The sequence below is a fragment of the Sus scrofa genome, chromosome 8 (genome assembly GCF_000003025.6).
Source record: "Sus scrofa isolate TJ Tabasco breed Duroc chromosome 8, Sscrofa11.1, whole genome shotgun sequence".
NCBI lineage: Eukaryota > Metazoa > Chordata > Mammalia > Artiodactyla > Suidae > Sus > Sus scrofa.
The window spans coordinates 82,950,866-82,971,142 of NC_010450.4; the positions used below are offsets into that span (position 1 = coordinate 82,950,866).

General features: G+C 41.4%; 1 protein-coding gene across 8 annotated transcripts in view; it reads right to left on the minus strand.

The window, feature by feature from the left end:
* Positions 1 to 20,277, minus strand: part of SMAD1 (SMAD family member 1) — an 80,353-nt gene that overhangs the window by 43,309 nt on the left and 16,767 nt on the right. For 7 of the 8 annotated variants that reach the window (XM_021100455.1, XM_021100454.1, XM_021100452.1 and 4 more), the window contains 1 exon segment: positions 6,214 to 6,791. In XM_021100455.1, the coding sequence (XP_020956114.1) occupies positions 6,214 to 6,613 (400 nt within the window). In that variant the 5' untranslated portion in view covers positions 6,614 to 6,791. 8 annotated transcript variants of the gene reach the window in all.

Below are 20,277 nucleotides of genomic sequence, written 5' to 3' on the forward strand. Positions count from 1 at the left end.
TAACAAGACTAAAAAAAAAAAAAAAAAAGAACAAAAACAAAACAAAGCAAAAAACCCCTTTAATTAGAAGTTTTTGTCATCACTGGTTCAAGTCTTCACAACCCGAAGACACACATTATTTTTTAAAAACCATCAAGGAGTTGCCACTGTGACTCAGCGAGTCACAAAACTGACTAATATCCATGAGGATGCAGGTTTGATCCCTGGCCTCGCTCAGTGGGTTAAGGATGCGGCATTGCCATGATCTGTGGTCTGGTGTTGCTGTGGCTATGGCGTAGGTCGGCAGCTACAACTCAGATTGGACTCCTAGCCTGGGAATTTCCATGTGCTGCAGGTGTGGCCCTAAAAAAAGACCAAACAGAAAAATAGAAAAATAAAAATTTTAAAATAAAAACTTAGTTATATTAAATCTCGATCCTTGAGTATATGTCTTTGTAACATTCTGTGTGACAAAATAAAAGTTCCCACAGAGCACCTCTGCTGCCAAAACACAAAGGTCGCCTCCAAAACACAAAGGTCGCCTCGAGGAAAAGCACTCTTGTCACTGAGTGGCAAGCCGTACTAACTGCTTTTCAGGGATCACCATTTTTTAGAATCAGATCATGGCAGATCCAAACACAGCTGTAAGAAATACCAGAGAAATCCCGCCTACCCTCTCTCCAATTTCCGCCAACGGTAACACCCTGCAAAACTACAAAAACATCACCACAATCAGGATGCTGACACTGACAGTCACGAAAGAGAACATTTCCATCAACCCAAGGTCCCTCCCCAAGCTGCTCTTTTATAGCCACACCCACACCCCTCCTGTCCCCATGCGTCCTCAGCCCCTGGCAACCACCAATTCCTTCTCCATTTCTATGATTTTAAGGCTTTCTTTTTTAAGGTAAAATTTACCAAGCCATGCATTCCATGGTGACTGAGGCAGCCAAAGGATCAAAACTTGCATTCAGTCAACAGGCAAAGAGGATTTCAGGTGTATTTTATTTATTTTTTTTCTTTGTCTTTTGTCTTTTGAGGGCTACTCCCTCGGCATATGGAGGTTCCCAGGCTAGGGGTCCAATCGGAGCTGTAGCCGCCAACCTGCGCCACAGCCACAGCAACACCAGATCCGAGCCGCATCTTTGACCTACACCACGAACCTTAACCCACTGAGCAAGGGCAGGGATCGAACCCGCCACCTCACCTAGTCGGATTTGTCAACCACTGCGCCACAATGGGAACTCTGCATGTGTATTTTAAACAGCCGGGAGCCATAACGCTGAAAATGGAAGCACTGGGACGTAAACCCAGAGTGTGACTTTCAAGATCAAAACTGAAATCTCAGCATTTCAAGCCCAGGTTCAAGAGGGTCTCTCAAGTGGATGAAGTTTAGAGTACAGAAGATGACTTTCAAGAGCCAAGTAAAAAAGATTTAAAAAAAGAAAAAGAAAGAAAAAGGCCAAATGACAGGACGTTGCCGTGAAGGCACTTTAATGGCGGCAGAGCAACTGCAGGGTCTTTTTGTACCACATCGAGATGACCGACTTCACCGCTGTCAGCGTTTACTTTGGTAAAGGAAAAGAAAACCAACATTTAACCCAACCACTAATAAGCAGCCTGGACTCTAAAGGCTACTGAAAGTCCAAGTAAACAGTCACCTGTTACATCATCCGCGGGGTCATAGTCTTCAGAAGCTGCACGAACCTCCCCTTTTCTATAAACTGTCCAGGCCTTCACAGAAAAGGAAATTCTTACCAGGTTCTACCTTCCCAAAGACGCATTTTCAGCAATGGCCAAAGCACTTACTACCTCTCCCCAGAAGAAGGTTTTTCCCTCTCGCACGCTTTTCCATTGTTAACTATAACAAGTACAAGTTGCTGTCAAGTGTTTCTGTAACTTTCGGTTTTTTTCCCAAAAGTTTTTAGACTTTTATTTATAACAAAATGAATGGCCTAGATTAAAGAAAAATTACCATTACCAAAAATAAAAATTACCAAAAATAAAATTATTTTTGGTTAAAGAAACAGAGATAGTAAACAATACCCCAAAAAGAACAATCATAAAACTCACACTGAGCCAAATAACAAAGCATTCCTTTCTTTCCCCGACTCTTCCACCTCCCCCCAAAAACATCTTACCACATTGTATCAGAATACTAATATTGATGAATATCAGCAGCAAGGGAAATTCTGGAAAAAGTAGGTCAATTATATACCCCTACCAACATGCAAAGTTCAAAATGATGAAGGATTTCAAACTCTAACTTGTTAGCATCTCTTTTCAATAACTGAAAACTGGACTTGATGACTGCCTGGATACCTTAAACCAGTGGTTCTCACACTTTAGCCTGGATCAGGGTCACCTGGAGAGCTTGTCAAAACACAGATTGCTGGCTCCATCCCCAGAGTTTGATTCAGTCGGTCTGCGGAAGGATCTAAAAATATGCATTTCTACCAAGCTCTCAGGTGATGTGTGGCTAGTCTGGGGACCACACACTTTGAAAATCACTGCTCTAAACCTTCTAGAGACTCCCAAGTTCTGTTGATTTTTTTCTCTGGGTACCCACAGAGGCCTCAACAGAAAATATCAAGTTTGGGAGACCTGACTGTCTTATGCTTACACTGCTAAACTGCTCTTTGAAATACTTTATCTGAGATCAAACAGTGACAGAGTGCAAAGTATTTCAGTGCTGAGCTGTGTATCTGGGGCTTAGAATTCCAGACCTCTTTCTTCCTATTTCACGGAGACAATAACCAGGTGAGTTTCATGCCACATTACATAGGGGAAATGCCTATTTAACTCTGAGGGGCTGAGACCCCCCCACCCTGCACTTTGATTTAGAGGGGATTCTCCCACAGGGTGCTGGGGGCTGCTTCGTGGAGGTCCCTGGAAAAAGCCATTTGTTCTTATTCCCACATCAGCTACTTCACAATATGAAAAATAGAAGGTTCCACTTCTCCAGATCTTGGCGTTAAAGTTTTTAAGAACTCGTCTACATATGTATGGCTCGCCAGATCCCCGGCCAGAAGGTAGAATGAAATGATACTCACGTTGTCTCAAAAATGCCTTATCTTAGCTGGTTTTCCACCTTCTCCCTAAGCAAACCATTTATATATGTAAATTACTAGGAGTAACAAAATCTCAGTAGTAACTTAAAACCTTTCCATCTCATGTCAGATAGCAACAGAAATGAAATGAACACAAAAGAGAAGATGATGCTTAGAGGGTATAGATAAACTGAAAACTCATCTCTAAAAGAACAACCGCACAGAGAAATTACAACCACTATTTTCAGATAATAGTAAAAATGTATTGAACTCTGCTGGCTACTAAATGTAGAGATGCTAATAACACAACATGGTCCCTGCCCTCAGGGAGCTCTTATTTACTATCCTTCAAGGAAGACTCCTGGAATGAAAAACAGAAGAATAACATGGAGTTCCCGTCGTGGCTCAGTGGTAACGAACCCAACTAGGATCCATGAGGACGCAGGTTCGATCCCTGGCCTCGCTCAGTGGGTTAAGATCCAGTGTTGCCGTAAGCTATGGTGTAGTTCGCAGACGTGGCTCACGTCTGGCCGCTAGTTGCTGTGTCTGGGGTGTAGGCCAGTGGCAACAGCTCCGATTCAACCCCAGCCCAGGAATGTCCACGTGCCGCACGTGCAGCCCTAAAAACCAAACAAACCAAAAAAGAAAAACAAAACAAAACAAAAAACCCATCAAAAACAACAACAAGAAAAGCGTGAAGAACATCAGAAAGAAAATCAGGTTCGTATGGAAAACAGAGCCCAGTCTACCTGGGGGTGGAAAAGGAGGTCTCAAGAAAGGCTTCTCTGCAAAGCTGGTCTGCATTAAGCTTAGGCCTGAGGCTAAATGAGAGTGAAGGAGGCAGAGCGAGAGGAGAAACAAGGTGGAGAGGACAACGGCTCCGAGGGTTTCCACATGACTCAAGCACAAGAATCGTGGAAGGTGAGAAAAGAAGCTAGAAAAGCAGGCAAGGACCAGAATGTGCGGAGCTGTGTGTAAGGGCCGTGGGAAGCAGGGAGATGCCATGACCATCGTGTGTAACGCCCCCTGTGGGGCAGGGGCCACCCTGCAGGGGGACCAGTCAGGTGGCAGCACAAGATGAAAGGGTGGAGTCAAGTGGAGGGAGGGCAGCCGGAGGAAACACATCCACAGTGTTTTCTCAATACTGAATCTCAGCTGTCTGTCACACAGGTCACTCCATGTATAGGGACCTCAGTTTCACCATTTGTCAAGTGGGAGTAGAATCTTCCCGTGTCCCCTTCACAGTTACTATAGGGATCACAAAATAGGGATGTACCCAAACAATCTTGTTTGTATGTATTACACACTAAAATGTACATCACAATTGATATAGTAAGCAGTAAAGAACATCTATATTAGAACAAGGAGAATTCAGCAAAATTGTTGGAAAAAAGCAAGTATAGCCCTGGCCATGAACAACTGTAACAAGATGTAACTTTTTTTTTTTTTTTTTTTGTCTTTTTGCCTTTTCTAGGGCCGCTCCCATGGCATATGGAGGTTCCCAGGCTAGCGGTCCAATCAGAGCTGTAGCCAACGGCCTACACCAGAGCCACAGCAACACGGGATTTGAGCCACGTCTGCGACCTACAGCACAGCTCACAGCAACGCCGGATCCTGAACCCACTGAGCAAGGCCTGAGATCGAACCCGCAACCTCATGGTTCCTGGTCGGATTCGTTAACCACTGAGCCACCATGGGAACTCCCAAGATGTAACTTTTAAAAGGAGACAATAAAACCCAGTTATCTAGAAATAAATCTAAGAAAAAATGTGCAAGAATTTTACAGAAGACACTTAAAGACCTAAGTAAATTTAGAAAACCACTGTGCTCAAAAGCAAGACTATGTCAATTCTTCCCCAAATGACATCAATGAAATTTCAACAGACTCTTCAGAGGATTTCTCACAGGACTGGACGAGGTGAGCCTAAAGTGTGTCATACAGAAGCCACAAAGCCATGATGTTGAATGAATACAGAAAGTTGTAGGATAGTCCAATATCATTATACAATACCTTTAAATACACAAAATAATAGCACATGCTGGCAAGGATTCATACACACAGAATAACGGTATAGAGGCATGCGTGGGAATGATTAACATCGTATCTAACCATCGAATTCAGAACAGCGGTTACAGAAGGCAAAATGGAGTGGTGGATACAAAGATGTTTATTATTCCCTAGTCTTTAAACTCTTTTCGGATGTTGTAAACATTCCCTAAAAAAAAAACCAGAATGCCTTTTATTTGAGAGCCATGTTATTACAGAATCTAGATGAGTAGCTCCCAAATTACCAATCCAATAGCTCCCATCAGCACCACCTGTAGTACTTAAAAAAAAAAACAAAAAAAACTCAGATTACCAGGCTATGCCAGAATCAGAATTTCCTGGAAGGAGTCCTGTGAATTTAATGCACAGACCCATTTAGGAATCCTTGGTAACCACCAGCTGTTAATAACTAACCCACCAACAAAATTGGTTCCAGTCTGACAATGAGATATTTAAGTGCTTGAGAATGCCTAATCACTTGCCGATTGATGCAGCTGTCTAGAATGTGGACTCGAATTTGAGAGCAAAACCATGTACATTTTAAAGTATATTCTTTATTACGCTTCCCGGCCCCGCCAAAGGCCCTACATGTAAAACTAGGACTATCTTCTAAAGCAGGAGAATCAAGTGATTCTACAGGAGAACATAATTCCTTCATATCCTCCCCAGACACTGGGCCATAGTGAGATTCCACTGGAAATGATAAAAGCTGCTGATCTTAAGGAAAAAGTCACATGTTATTGGCAAGCACCCTCCGGCATGCAGAGGGCAACGCCATGCTTCTTTCCCTTCCTGATTCTCTTCCCTTGCAATAAACCTGTAGCTACATTTGTGTACAGAAATGCACAGAACCAAAGGGAAGCATAAAGAATCAACTGAGAAAGAAAACACTTGAACTTGTAGCTTTATTACAACCCGAGGTCTTCCTCACATGATGACCGGCTTCATAGCCCTGCTCCTAAGAAACCAGATTAACTAGAGAGGACGACCTCGTTAGAACGGACGAAATGTTCAAGGGCTGGCAAAACATACCCTTTCTCCTAACACGGAAAAATGACAGCTGGAAAGCATGGAGATGAGGATGCTGAGAAACCACACGAAGCTGCTAAAGGCATCTGCACACAAGGACCCACTTACCGGGACTCTCCACTCGCTTGTAGTGGTAGGGGTTGATGCACACCTCTTTCTGCTTGGAACCAAAAGGAAACTCGCAGCACTCCAGGGGTTTCAGTTCGTGGTGGCTCTGGAGGTCCGGCCAGCGCCACACGCGGCAGTAGATGACGTGAGGCAGCCCCTTCCGGTGGGAGACCTGCAGCCTGCCGTCCAGGGAGCGGGGAATGGTGACGCAGTTACTGGGCTGCCCCGGGCAGCTCAAGGCCTTTTCCAGCTCCTCCATGGCACCTTTCTTTTTCTTCAGTTTTTTCACCAGAGCGTCAACAGCCTTCTCTGCCCATTTTTCTTCTTCATCGCCCTGTTTCCACCCCAGAAGTCTCTTGACAGCTGGACTCGTGAAGGAAAACAAACTTGTCACATTCATGACGGCACCGGGTACACCCCTCGTGGACGGAGAAACAAAGGTGTCCCCACGTGCGAGAAGGCAGCCGAGGAGGTTTCACTTTATTTACATAGGAGTCGCCTCAGCTTCTTTGCGGTGAGGGTCTGAAGAGTGGTAATGACCATTCCTAGGGTTTCCAAAAGTGACACGGCGTCAGCACCTGCAAAAGAAAAAAGCGAGAAAGCTGTTCCAAATCAATTCTACCGCAAAACCCACAACTGGTTAAACGATTACTATGGGCCAGGTGCTAAGGGAAGGGCGCTTATGAATTACAGTATGCTACCAACTGAATTCTGCCCCACCTAACACTCATGTTGCAGGCCTCACCCCCAGCGTGCCTGCAGATGGAGATGGCCCTCGCAGGAAGTAATTAAGGTTAAGTGAGGTCATGACGCTGGGGCCCTGATCTGATTATATTGGTGGCTGTGTAAGAGGGAGAGGAGTTCCGGTCGTGGCTCTGGCACAGCGGAAACGAATCTGTCTAGGAAGCATGAGGTTTCGGGTTCGATCCCTGGCCTTGCTCAGTGGGTTAAGGATCTGGCGTTGCTGTGAGGTGTAGGTCACAGACGAGGCTCAGATCTGGCGTGGCTGTGGTGTAGGCTGGTGGCTACAGCTCTGATTAGACCCCTAGCCTGGGAACCTCCATGTGCTGCAAGTGCAGCCCTAAAATGACGAGAAAAAAAAAAAAAGAAGAAGAAGAAGAGGGAGAGCGCTCCCTCCCTGCCCTCCATGTGCACTGCCATGAGGACACGGAGGAAGGTGGCACTCTGCAAGCCTGGAAGAGGGCTCTCAGCCGAACCAAACTGGCTGGTGCCTTCATCTTGGACTTCCCCAGCCTCCAGAACTGTGAGGAAGAAATTTCCATCGTTTAAGCTGCTCAGTCAGTGCTATTTTGTTATGGCAGCCCATGCAGATTGACACAGTATCTAATCCTTTAAATAATTCCTTCAGCTAGGTAACACAATCATTGCCATTTTACAAATAAATAAGCTGAGAAGCAGTTTAAAAAGTAGATTTTACTGTTCATATTGAGTTCTAAGACAGCAATGATGGATGTGTTAGTGCAAAAAAAGCTCAAGTTCTTGACAGTTATTGTGATGTTTTATATTTAAATTCATTTATAGGCTCTACAATATATATTTCAGAACACACCTCAATCAACAAAACCTGAAACCAATAGGGAAAAAAAATACAATAGTCTTAACATCTGTTTTTGGTTTGTTACTCCAGTATCTTTTATGCTAAAAGAAAAGGGAGTTATCTTTATATTATATAAATACTATATAAATATTTACTCAGTAAGCAAGCCTGTGCCTATGGGCTATTGGTCAAGTAAGGTTGGAAATTTATCCTCTGCTTTTTCAAACTTGATTTTTATTGACATGAAAGGAATGAAGCACATACAGACTGTACAAGATACTCTACACTGATTGTCTCATTTAAACCTTCTAGTTATTCTTTACCAGATGAAAACAAAAAAGTGAAAAAGATTTAAAAAGATACTTTACACAAACTCCAGCTAAGATGCAGGAGGAGGTATCAAACCAACCTTCTCCCCAAAATAACTATAAAAACTGAATAAAATACAAACCAACGGGGGGGGGGGGAACCAAGCTTTTTAAAGGCAAAAAGAGCAACCAAAGTACTTAGGACAGGAGAGGCCAAGCTGCTGCAGAGATGTGAAAAGCAACGAAATAACAGGCTGAACATTCTTCACTGCTGTTCTTCTCTAGGCATTTGCCAGTGCCTATGCTGTAAGCAGCCAAGCAGAAAGAGGCTAAAGAACCAAGCAGAGATTTCAGTAATTTCTAAGCATTAAGGAGACCAAAAAAACTGGAGTTGAGAGCCTGCAAGAAAGAGAAACTCTGGCAAACATACCATGCTCAGTTGAGACCCCAGAAGAGGTATGCCCTAGTGCAAGGGCAAAACTGAAATGGACTGGTGTTTACAAACACTGAAACACAGCCTAGAATTATCTTAAATACTCAACTGAATCAAGACAGAAAAACCATGACAGAGAAAGTATTTGTCAATACTGGCCAAGAATTTTCCAAAACTGACAACAGACATCTAGCCACAGACTCATGAAATCCTACAAAACCAAAGGAGAAGTACAAAGAAATCCACAAGTTTTAATGTCATATCACAGTATAACTGCTGAAAACCTGTAACAAAAATCTTTAAAAAGACACAATACAATAGGGCTGACATCTGACATTTCCACAGAAACAATGAAAGTAAGATGAGAGTGAACTGAAATATTTAGCATGCCAAACACAAATAAGTAGCTGGTAACTCAGGATTCTACACTCAGTGGGGAAAAAAAAAATCATCCAAAAGTGATTGTGAAATAAAAGTCCTTTCTAACAAACAAAATCTGAGCAAACTGGCATCCCGCAGAAATTTTCAGGCACAAGGAGAAAGCAAGAATCGGCCAGAAAGAATGAAGAACTCTGGAAGAGTAGTGACTTTCCAAAACAATTACAGGAATATCTTGTAGTGTTTAAAATACAGAACTAAAATACGTAACAAAAAAAGCAAAAGGGATAAATGCAGTCATCCTTGGCTAAGGCCCTTGTATTATCCAAACCATGTTAAAGCGTTAAGTTATTACTGATATAAGTTATGAATTCACGTCATACAAAAGCAACTACTGAAAGAAAAATTTAAAAACCCTAAAAAGGTGATAGAGAAGTTTAAAATATGGAATAATTTTTTAAAATATGACTAATCCAAATAATTTAAGAAAAAGAGTATATAATAAATGGGACAAATATAAAACAGTAAGATTCAGATCTAATCCTCAAAGTCTCAAGAAATACTTAAATATCAAGAGACTAGGTATGCCAAGTAAAATACAGGGTATGGTTGGCAACATCACTTAACTATACTGTACTTAAAAGAGACACACATCTAATAGAAGGACAGAGAAAAGCTGAAAGAAAAAGAATGGAAAGAGGTGTAGTATACAAAGTCTAAGCAAAAAAGCTCACCTAGCTATCAAATCAGATAAAAGAGACTCTAAAGTAAGAGGCATCAGCGTTCCCTCTGTGACACAATGGGATCAGTAGTATCTCTGAAGCTCTGGGATGCAGGTTCAATCCCAAACCCAGCACAGTGGGTTAAGGATCCAGTGTAGGTCGCAGTTGTGGTGTAGGTTGCAACTGCAGCTGGGATCTGATCCCTGGCCTGGGAACTCCATATGCCACGGGATGGCCAAAAAAGAAAAAGAGAGAAGAAAGTAAGAAAAGTGTCACCAGGGATAAAAGAGGGACATTTCAGGTTAAAGGAGTTCATCTACCATGAATATATCACAATCCTAATTTTTATCCAAGTAATAACAATTTCAAAATATATGAAGCAGAAACCTGACAATTAAAATGACAAACTAACAATCTTATTGGGAGATTAACACAGTAAATGACCCAAAAAAGCAACAGACATAGAAGATTAACATCTTTAAAAACTTGACTCAATTCATGCCTGTAGATCACTGCTCCCAACAACTAGAGCATACATACTTTCAAAAATACATGGAGGAGTTCCCGTCGTGGCTCAGTGGTTAACAAATCCGACGAGGAACCATGAGGTTGTGGGTTCGATCCCTGGCCTCGCTCAGTGGGTTAAGGATCCAGCGTTGCTGTGAGCTATGGTGTAGGCCGGTGGCTACAGCTCCAATTGGACCCCTCGCCTGGGAACCTCCATATGCCACGGGAATCGCCCAAGAAATGGCAAAAAGAAAAAAAAAAACACAAAAAAACCATGGAATACTTACCCAAATTGTCCACAAAATGAGCCATTAAGCAAATCTCAACATGTATCAAATGAATAAACCTTACAGAATATGTTCTTTGATCACAGTATAACTAAAAATAAATGCCAAAAATACTGTTATTAAAAATAACTACACTTTTAAATAAGCCATGGGTCAAAGAAGAAAATATAATGGAAAAATATCTTTTCCATTATAGTTGGTTTACAGTGTTCTGTCATTTTTTTTTTTACTATAGAGCAAAGTGACCCAGTCACACATACAAATACATATTCTTTTTCTCACATTATCCTCCATCATGCTCTATCACAAGTGACTAGATATAATTCCCAGTGGGAAATTTATGGTCTTAAATGTATATATTAGCAATGAGAAAAAAAAAAGCTGGAGACTAATTTTCTAGGTATCTACCCCAAGGGGGGAGACAACAAATTAAACCCAAAGTAGAAAGAAATGGGAGCAAAAAGTAAAAAATATATACAATATTTATATTATATATACATATATATAATAGAGAAAACCTATAAAAGTTGTTCCTTGAAAATACTAATAAATTCAGATATTCCCCTAGCAAAACAAATCAATAAAAAAGAAGGCACAAATTACCAATAAGAGGAATAAAAGGGGGAACTCATTACTGGAGCCTAGCACTGTCCCTGACACATATTAGAGTCTCAATAAATGCTTGATGAATGATCTAGCTCCCTGAAGGAATTAGAAGAGTGGAACTTCAACTGTTCAATAGGCTGTAGGAGGAATCAGTTGTTTCCCTTTGTAAAGTAGTTTTACCTAGATTTACCAGTTCTTTGAGGCTGCTATGATTTTCATTTAACAGAAAAAGAGAAAACAATACTATTATCAAAAGCCACACTTGGTCAGGGTGAACCTCCTAAAATGATCATTTACTTTTACTAAAGGTTAATTTTGCAAAAGAACAAGAAAAACAGCTTCTTTTTGTTGTCCTCTAGGAAGAAGGAGTTCCCATTGTGGCTCGGCGGGTTAAGAACCCGACATAGTCTCCATGAGGATGGAGGTTCAATCCTTGGCCCTGCTCCATGGGTTAAGGCTCCGGCATTGCCACAAGCTGCAACATAAGTTCTGGCGTTGCCGTGGCCGTGACATAGGCTGGTAGCTGCAGCTCCAATTCAACCCCTAGCTTGGAAACTTCCATGTGCCACAGGTACAGCCCTAAAAAGAAACAAAGAAAGCTGTACTGAGTGCCTGCTAAGCACCTGCGCTATCCACAGAGGATGGAGGCAGAGACCCCATCCTGAAGGGGCTTGCAATTAAACGGAAGAGCCAGTGTGTAAACAATGAGCTCTCATGAAAACTGGGTCCCCCACGTGCCAAGGCTAAAGGACTGTGCTGCAGAGTCCTGGGCTATGTGTAGGCCACAGTGGGAAGCCAAAGTGACTGCAGCAAGGTCATCAGGTATAGCTGATAATATATAAAAGCAGAAAAGGGGGGAACGATTAACTTTAGGGATTTCAGGAAGTTTTCCCAAAGAGGAAATATCAGACAGGCAGTTAAGGATGAGTAGAATTTTGTAAAACAATAAAGATAATACTCTGGGTGATCATTACATGAAAGACACTGTTCCAAGCACTTTATATAATTAACAGACCCTCTTTAGTGAACATTATCATTTTCCTCATTTTACAGGTAAGGAAAGTGAAACATGGAAAAGCTAAATAACTTGTTCAAGTGCACAGTTCTAAGTGGCGGGGCCAGAGTTTGAACCCATGTGGTCTGGCTCTACAGCCTCAATTTTTAAAGCACTTTTCTAAATTGCTAGTTCTAACATAAGAGAAATGCTAGGATTCAAGGTTGTTGTAGATGAAAAGAGACTGATAAGGGCGGGCTGAGACTGTGAAGGGCCTGTGATACAGCTTATCCTGTGGACAAATGGAAAGTTTTAAATCAGAGCATCAATGTGATTAGATTTATGTTTTATAAAGATCGCTAAGGTGACATCCTCCACACAGGGAACAAACCACAACAACAACAAAAGAAAACCCCACTGCCTCCAAACACCGCGTGGCCAGTTGGGCAGACTGATGCCACTGAAAACATTAAAGTGACAAGATCATAAACTCCCGCATGTAAATGCGCATACAAACCAAAAGGCAGGCTGAGGACTAATTTTTGCCTACTTGAGTTAATTTTTTTGTTTGTTTACATATAAGTCAAACAAGTAACCTACCTCCCATCAGGAACTTGAATGAGCCCATGACACTATGGCCTTGGCAAGACAACACTTTTTTTTTTCTGCCCCTTTTTGTACTTCCTGCTTTAGTTTATGTCAAAAGCTAAGTGGCCTTATCAGTTTAAAGTGCAAAATAAAAACATGAGTCAGCAAACAGAGATTTCCTTCCCTCTTCTCCAAATACAAACATTTCACACTGACAAAAAAGAAAAAGCATTCATCTGGTAAAGAACCCAGAAGAAGCTTTAAAAAATAAACAGATCTTTGTTCCAGCAACTTCACTTCTAGAAACCTACTCTACGGAAATATTCTGCACTGGAAAGGTAAAAAAAAGTTTTTGCGTAATGATTTTTCATCAGAGTATTGTTTATTGTAAGGAAAAAAAAAATCTAAAAGTTGGAAAATAGTTAAGTAAGCTATAGTATAAGCCACTCAACAGAATATTATGTAGCCCTTAAAAACTGTGTTCATAAAAACAACTTGGGAAAAAACCTTGAGCAGATCCAACTAGAGATTATCTCACTAAGTAAAGTAAGTCAGAAAGAGACAAATACCATATGGTATCACTCATGTATGGAACCTAAAATATTACACAAATGAACCTATCTACAAAACAGAGAGAGACTCAAAGACATAGAGACCAGACTTGTGGTTTGTCAAGGAGGAGGGGGACAGGAGTGGGATGGACGGGGAGTTTGGGGTTAGCAGATGCAAAGGATTCAATTTCGAATGGATAAGCAATGAGGTCCTGCTGTACAGCACAGGGACCTATATCTAGTCTCTTGGGATAGACCATGATGGAAGATAATATAAGAGGGACTAGGTCACTTTATTGTACAGCAGAAATTGGCATAACACAGTAAATCAACTATACTTTAATAAAATATCAAAAATTTTAAAAAGATTAAAAAAAACCTTAAGCAGAAAACTATATACATATATATATAGCATAAGCCACTATGTAAATATATCAAAGCATTAACAGTGGCTAGCTTTGGAAGGTTAAAACTTTTCAAACATTCTTTAATGAAAAACTAACTTTCAAATTTTTAAAAGCCTCTAAACACAAATATTTGAAAATTACAAAAAAAAAATCAATTCATTATCTCAAATAATACAAAGTCTACTTATAAATCAGGTTGGACTTACAGTGTGATCTGATTTTGGAAGTAAAAAAATGCAGCCTTAAAATAGGTTCTAAACTCAGGACCTTTCCCTACGGAGTCTCGCCCTCGGGAAAGATTTCTATTAGCCCTGCCAGGACCCAATGAGAAAAATACTCTTATAATGCTCTTTTTGACATGGCTATTTAATTTTGCAACTTATGTGGTATTCCCGAATGTTAAAAAGAAAAAAGCCAAAAGTTGTAAACTGCTGTGTAACTCGATTTACATTTAAAGGAAACCTAATGAGTCAATTGCACAACAACAGGCATTTTCTTCATCTTGGCCTCATCAAGGAGTGAAACATGTAATTATCCAACTGTGTGAATATCAACAAAATACACTCTCTGCCACTCAACACCTCAGATCCCAGATGCCCATAGAAACTTTTAAATGAAAATTATTCTAGTTTGTATCTGAAGCTATAATAAAAAGGCGTGGAGGTGGGATGAGGGGAGCAGCTGCCAAGAGCTACAAACCGAGTACCTTTAATAAAAGGATGAGGAGGAGAGCAGACAGAAAATGGCCAGTCGCCCCCTACAGCTTCAGACCAGTGCTGTTTTACTATTCTTGCACTGGTATGGAATTCAGAGAACTAGACAAAATAAATAATCTCTCTAAATATTCAGAGAATAATTAAATTATTCAATAAAAGCAAGCATTAGAGTATAGTCTCCAAAACGTGACTGGGGGAAAAATTTTATCAAAGACTCCTTCTAAGTACCTTAAAAAAAAGTAAGATAAATGGTCTATTGTCAATGAAGCAAGCAACTGGCTCCACACACACACATACACCCCCACTTGTTCTTTGGTTCACTACTCTGTCTTAACTCTGATGGTAAAACATCATGGCATAAAGATCAAAAGAATCAAGGAACTAAAAGCAGAGGGCACTGATTAACTTCACTTTGGAACTGTTTAACAGTTACTGAAGGAAAAAAAGACAACTTTATAACATTTTTTTTATAAAAAATGCTTGATCGGGAGTTCCCATTGTGGCTCAGCGGGTTACAAACCTGACTAGTATCCATGAGGGTACGGGTTGGATCCCTGAACCTTGCTCAGTGGGTTAAGGATCCCACGTTGCTGTGAGCTGTGGTATAGGTCACAGACATGGTTCGGATCCCATGTTGCTGCAGCTGTGGTGTAAACTGGCAGCTACAGCTCCAATTCGACCCTAGCCTGGGAACACCCACGTGCCAGAGGTGTGGCCCTAAAAAGAAAAAAAAAAAAAAAAAAAAAAAAAGCTTGATCCATTTTGGGATTAACTAAATAACTCTACGCCTATTTCTTAACATACCCCTGCCCTGGCTTTTTCTAAATGGATGATCTTATGAAGAAACAAAAAAAATAGGACTCCACCTCCCAAAGAGCTACTGTGTGGCTTCAGGAAATCGCAAGCAAACTTTAGGATTTCTGTAGCTGAGTACTTGTTACATCTGAATTATTTCACCGTATACCTCAGGAGGATGCGGTGGAGATGGAAAATATCTCAGAGGTGTGCTGTGTAAAGCGACTGGCAGCAATATTATTCAGCGCTGTCAAAAGGTACATGTCATTTATCCTAACATCCAACTTGAGATAGGATTCAAGGCCTGATGAGAACTCTTGCCTCCCCTGAGATGCTTGGCTAAATTAAAACCGCAAAAAGGGCAAAAAGTGAACATAGCAGGGGAATTGTAATGTAACTTCTCATGACTCCAAAATGGACTGTTTTTTTTTTTTTTTAAACCTACTTGCTTTCACGTAAGTACCTGCATCCACCGTATATTCCTAACCAAGAGCAGAATCATTGAAACAGATCACGATCCCCAAGGAGGATAAAACTGACCCCCAAAACATTCCTGACACTTATAGAAACCATAGAATCACACACTAGACACTACAGATCAGGGTTAAAAATGCTTAAAAAGACGAAGGCCACAAAGAAAAACATTCTAGAGACTCGATGCCAATAAATATTTTAGGACCTAAAAGAGCAGTCCATCATTAAGCCTCTGAGACCTGCAAAGGGCTCTGGAGGAGTACAATGGAGAATTCACTAAAAGGGGAGTAAAAGCCATCACCATAAAATTAGGCCGCATAATCAATCAAAAGTTCTGAAGAGCTGAGAACGACCAAACTTGTGATAAAGCGAAAATACCTATCACTTAAAGGGAAAACCGCAGACACCCCCGACGCTGGCTGAGCAGGAAGGCTGAAGCAGCAGCTCACAGCTGTTTCCAGATGGAGCCAGCCCTAAGAACAGCACTATGAAAACCAGTACTGAAGACAGGTGCATACAGTACTCTGGAACGTGCAGAACAGACGGAATGGTACTGCCTCCAAAGGGACCCCAATAAAAGCATGATGGAGAACTTATGCAGTGCCCTAAGAAAAATGATAACATTTTTATCTATTCCTAGGGCAAACAGGGGAAAAAAGTTAAAATGTGCTACACAAGTATAATGCCATCACAATGAAGATAAAAACAGAGCTGGGTTTTTTCGCTAGCTATTTCAATCTCAGAAAATTCCCCATGGTCTGTGATTTAGTTTCAACAAATAAATCCATTCAAAGGTTTCTTCTCCCCAGTTACTCCAATTAGGAACTCACTTTGCTTTTGTGACATCTGTCTGGTAGGAGAAACCAGTGAAGTGCTTCTGCATCTCTCTTTTCTGTTGCAAAAAAAAACAAAGCAGTGAGCCCTCAACTTACATTCAACGTTTCTCAATTTCAAATGGGTCAAATGTAGCTACATAAAGCTCACCACAAACCAAACTAAAGGAGAAAAAAAAAAAACCTAGAAAAAAAGAAAGTGAAGATGAAGAAAACCTCTCTCCATTTCTTTTACAGATTTGAAAGCACTTTCTAAACTACCTACCTCTTTGCTGAGAAACTAGGCTAAAAGGAACTTTACTTTGACTGAGTCCTCAGAAAAAGAAAACCTAAAAGATGCCTCTAGAAGAAAGCGATACGTAGATCCACTGACGATCACAAAAGAATTCTGCTAGTCTTGGATCAAAGCAGCAGCAAAGTCCTGCTGTCACAAACACCCAGAAGTCAGATTTCACTTGCCTGAGCCTCTTACTATTGAGCCTTGTTTTGGTTACCCATAAACATTTCCCAACTTTCATGTGTGATTGATGACACAGAATAGTTTGACATTTTTTCGTTAAAAATTTTTTTTCAGAGATTCATTTTCCAAATCTGGAGAAACTGGGGGCTGAATGTGGAAGAGATTATCAGCTCTTGAAAGCCGATTTTTTTCCCCCCGTAATGTGGTTATTTAGGTACTAGTACATTTAAAACACAGGCACTAGCAGCTGGTCTTCCAAGCTCAGGTGTGACCTAGGAGACATGCTCGCAAAAGCTGCCGCTCTGTGGTCTCTCAACAGAGTGTTAAGTGAGTGGGACTCTCAGAAGTCACAAAGAAAAGGAATAACACTGAACCAGACTGCCACCTACCCCTTGGGAGTTCATGGCAAGCTGTGACATTTCAGCCAAGATTTCAAAAGTAGCGTCCCCTTGATGACAGGCAAGGGATTTATGGATGTCACACGTAGATGAATCTCTAAGGACAGGACTGTAGTTGATACATTTAGTCGTGCCAAGTATGCTATTCACTATATGTTTATTAGAAAATTCTTCAAGACAAGAACCTTTCTGCTTCCGCTCTGCAAATGCAAGTCCTTCAATCCTGACAAATCCAGGCTGCTTACCTGGTTAATTTTTCTTAGTCACAGAGACTCCTTGCCTGTGGAATAGCAAAGTATCAGTTCTGTTTTGTTTCACCAGATGATGACGTGTTTAGTTAGACTGAAGACATTTAAAAGTTTTCGTACTATCCTTGATTTCAACAAACCTGGCTTATTTCTACATCTCTTTGCCACTTCCTCTAAAACTGGTAGGACATTCTTTAATCCCCCTGAATCCCCGTTCTCAAATTCATGCTTGTAATAGAAAACTGTCCTCTGGTACGTGGCAGCCTTTCCAGATATCCAGGTCCTGATCACCTCACACTGATAGATCTCATCTGTATTCACCTCAGCTCAAAAACTGCACAGAGCTGGAGTTCCCACTGTGGTGCAGTGGGTTAAAAGATCTGGCGTTGTCTCTGTGACGATGGTGCCGGTTCGATCCCTGGCCTGGCGCAGTGGGTTAGGGATCTGTCATTGACACAGCTGGGGCATAGATGGGAGCTGCGGCTCAGATTCCATCCCTGCCCCAGGAACTGCCATATGCTGCAGGGTGGCCAAAAAAAAAAATTGTATAGTCATTTGATTTGCAAGTGCTTACTCCTCAAACACAGGAGACTGAAGACTAGAGGCATTTTAAAAGTTAATTTTATTGACAAGAGAAAAAAGTCTACCATTGTTGTCTCAGAAAAAAAACAAAAAACAAAAAAACCTCTTCTCTTTGAGCCACTGTTACCATAGAGTAGCAATTTGATGAATGGCAAAGAAAGCTAAATGTAGTAAATTTTCATAAGTGATCAGTTATGAATGACACAATCATTAACAAATGCAATTCTTTTAATTGAGCTATTACCTTGGTAGTTTTTACAAACACTTAATCTTTGAAGATATGTATCACTGTTTCAATTTGACTAATAAACCTGAGGATCAGAGGTGAAGGAACCTTTTCAAGATCATAGTCTAATAAGTGGTAGATCTACCCTTTAAACCAGAACGGATACTTAAAGTGAATTGAGTTAAAAAAAATAAGTAATTCAAATGCCAAATTCACAGATGAAAACGGAATAGGCCAGAGGAGGAGAAAAAAAATCTGTCCCTTTTATTAAAAAAAGAAAATCTCGCCGTGCTTCGTTTTTTGGAACATACTCCTGGCCACTGATCTTGCAGGTGCTGTTTATGACAACAAACACGCACATCTGCAGTCGTGAGCTGACATCCACCAGACGGGCCAGCCCGAACCCTCTCCCTATATTTAGATCCTTCAGCTCAGCTCTTAATTGAATAATTTAATCAGGACCCTCTAGAAGGGAAACACATCCATATTCATCACAGGCATCAAAGGAAACATCTTTACAAGTTATATCCTTTCACAAACCAACATATGGTCTCACGCCATTCTCCCAATTGTTGAACTCCTCCTCTGGGAAGAGCATGGAATTTTATTTCTTTTTATCACTTGAAAAAATCACTTCCCTCCTAATTCAGTAAAACTGGGTGGAGGCCATTTCCTCCACAGGTGAGAGAAATAAAACTTGTTGCTCTGTCATTGTCAGGAATTTAAAAGTTAACCATTTATTTTATGTGCTTTCAAAACAAAGGGCAGACTAAACCCAGAACAAGAAATCAGGGCACATTCACCAGACTTTCTAGTAAGACACCCCCACCACTACCGCCACTACCACCACCGTGTTTCTGTCATTTTAAAATGTTTCTAAAGGAGAAAACAGGAGCCTTTTACTTGGAATGAAAAAAGGCAGGTCTGAAGGGCAGCTTTCCACTCAGCAGCTGTTCTTTGAACAAAACAACTCTGAGCCTCAACTTGCTTTTCCACAAAATTTTGATTCCACCACCTACCCCACTGGGTTGTTGTCAGCCTTAAATATGAATCTGTAAAATTGATCTGAAAATTCTGACATGCTGAAAAATGTAATGTATTGACAAAACTGTTTCACAAACAAGCTAATTGTAATATTTTGTTGATAGAAAAAAAAAAAAGCAGTTTGTGTTGTAGTTTTTGTCTCTCCAGTGAAGTTCTAACTTTGTACAAGAAAAAAAAAAAGGAAAAAGGCTGATAACCCTGCAGACACGATTCTAAGTGCTGGGACCCAGCACTGAACAAGCGACAAAACCAGTTTTTTACAAAGAAGTTGCTGCCTTCATGAGAGCTACGTTCCAGAGGACAGGGAGGGTCTCCCTGAGAAGGTGACATTGGACTAGAGGCCTGAAAGGGTGTGGATGTCTGGGGAAGCACAGCACCACACAGGGGGAGCAAGGGCAGAGGCCGAGAGGCAAGGACGCGCCTGCAATGGTCTCGGGCGGCCGGAGTCCGACGTGGCTGCGATGGACAGAGTGAGGGGAAAGGAGGCCGGGCAGGCAGACGGGAAAGCCGCAAGGACTCTGTAACTTGGCCCTCGGAACTGAGAGGGGACCAGGGCGAGCTGGGAGCAGAGATGGGAGCAGAGATGGTGGTGCATGTGGCCTCCAGCTTAACAGGAGGCCGATGGCCGGCGGGTTGAGGACGGGCTGCAAGGACGGGGGAGAGGAGGCGGCCCAGGAGGAGGGCGAGAGATAGCGGGAAGTACAGCCAAGAGACCCTTTAGGAAGCCTCACAGCTGTTACAGCTCAAGATAAAGGTTTGGATCAGCCCAGCAGAAGTGGTCAGAGTCTCAATGCTGTGTAGTCTGAAGGTATGGCCATGAACATAAGGAAATGAAAATAATTCACCGTCGAGTTGGAGAAATCTGTTTCATTTTCAGAAGGGCAGCATCCCATATGAAGGGACTAGGAGACTGAGTCCCTGAGGTGGGGGGTCAAAGGTCACAGGAGAA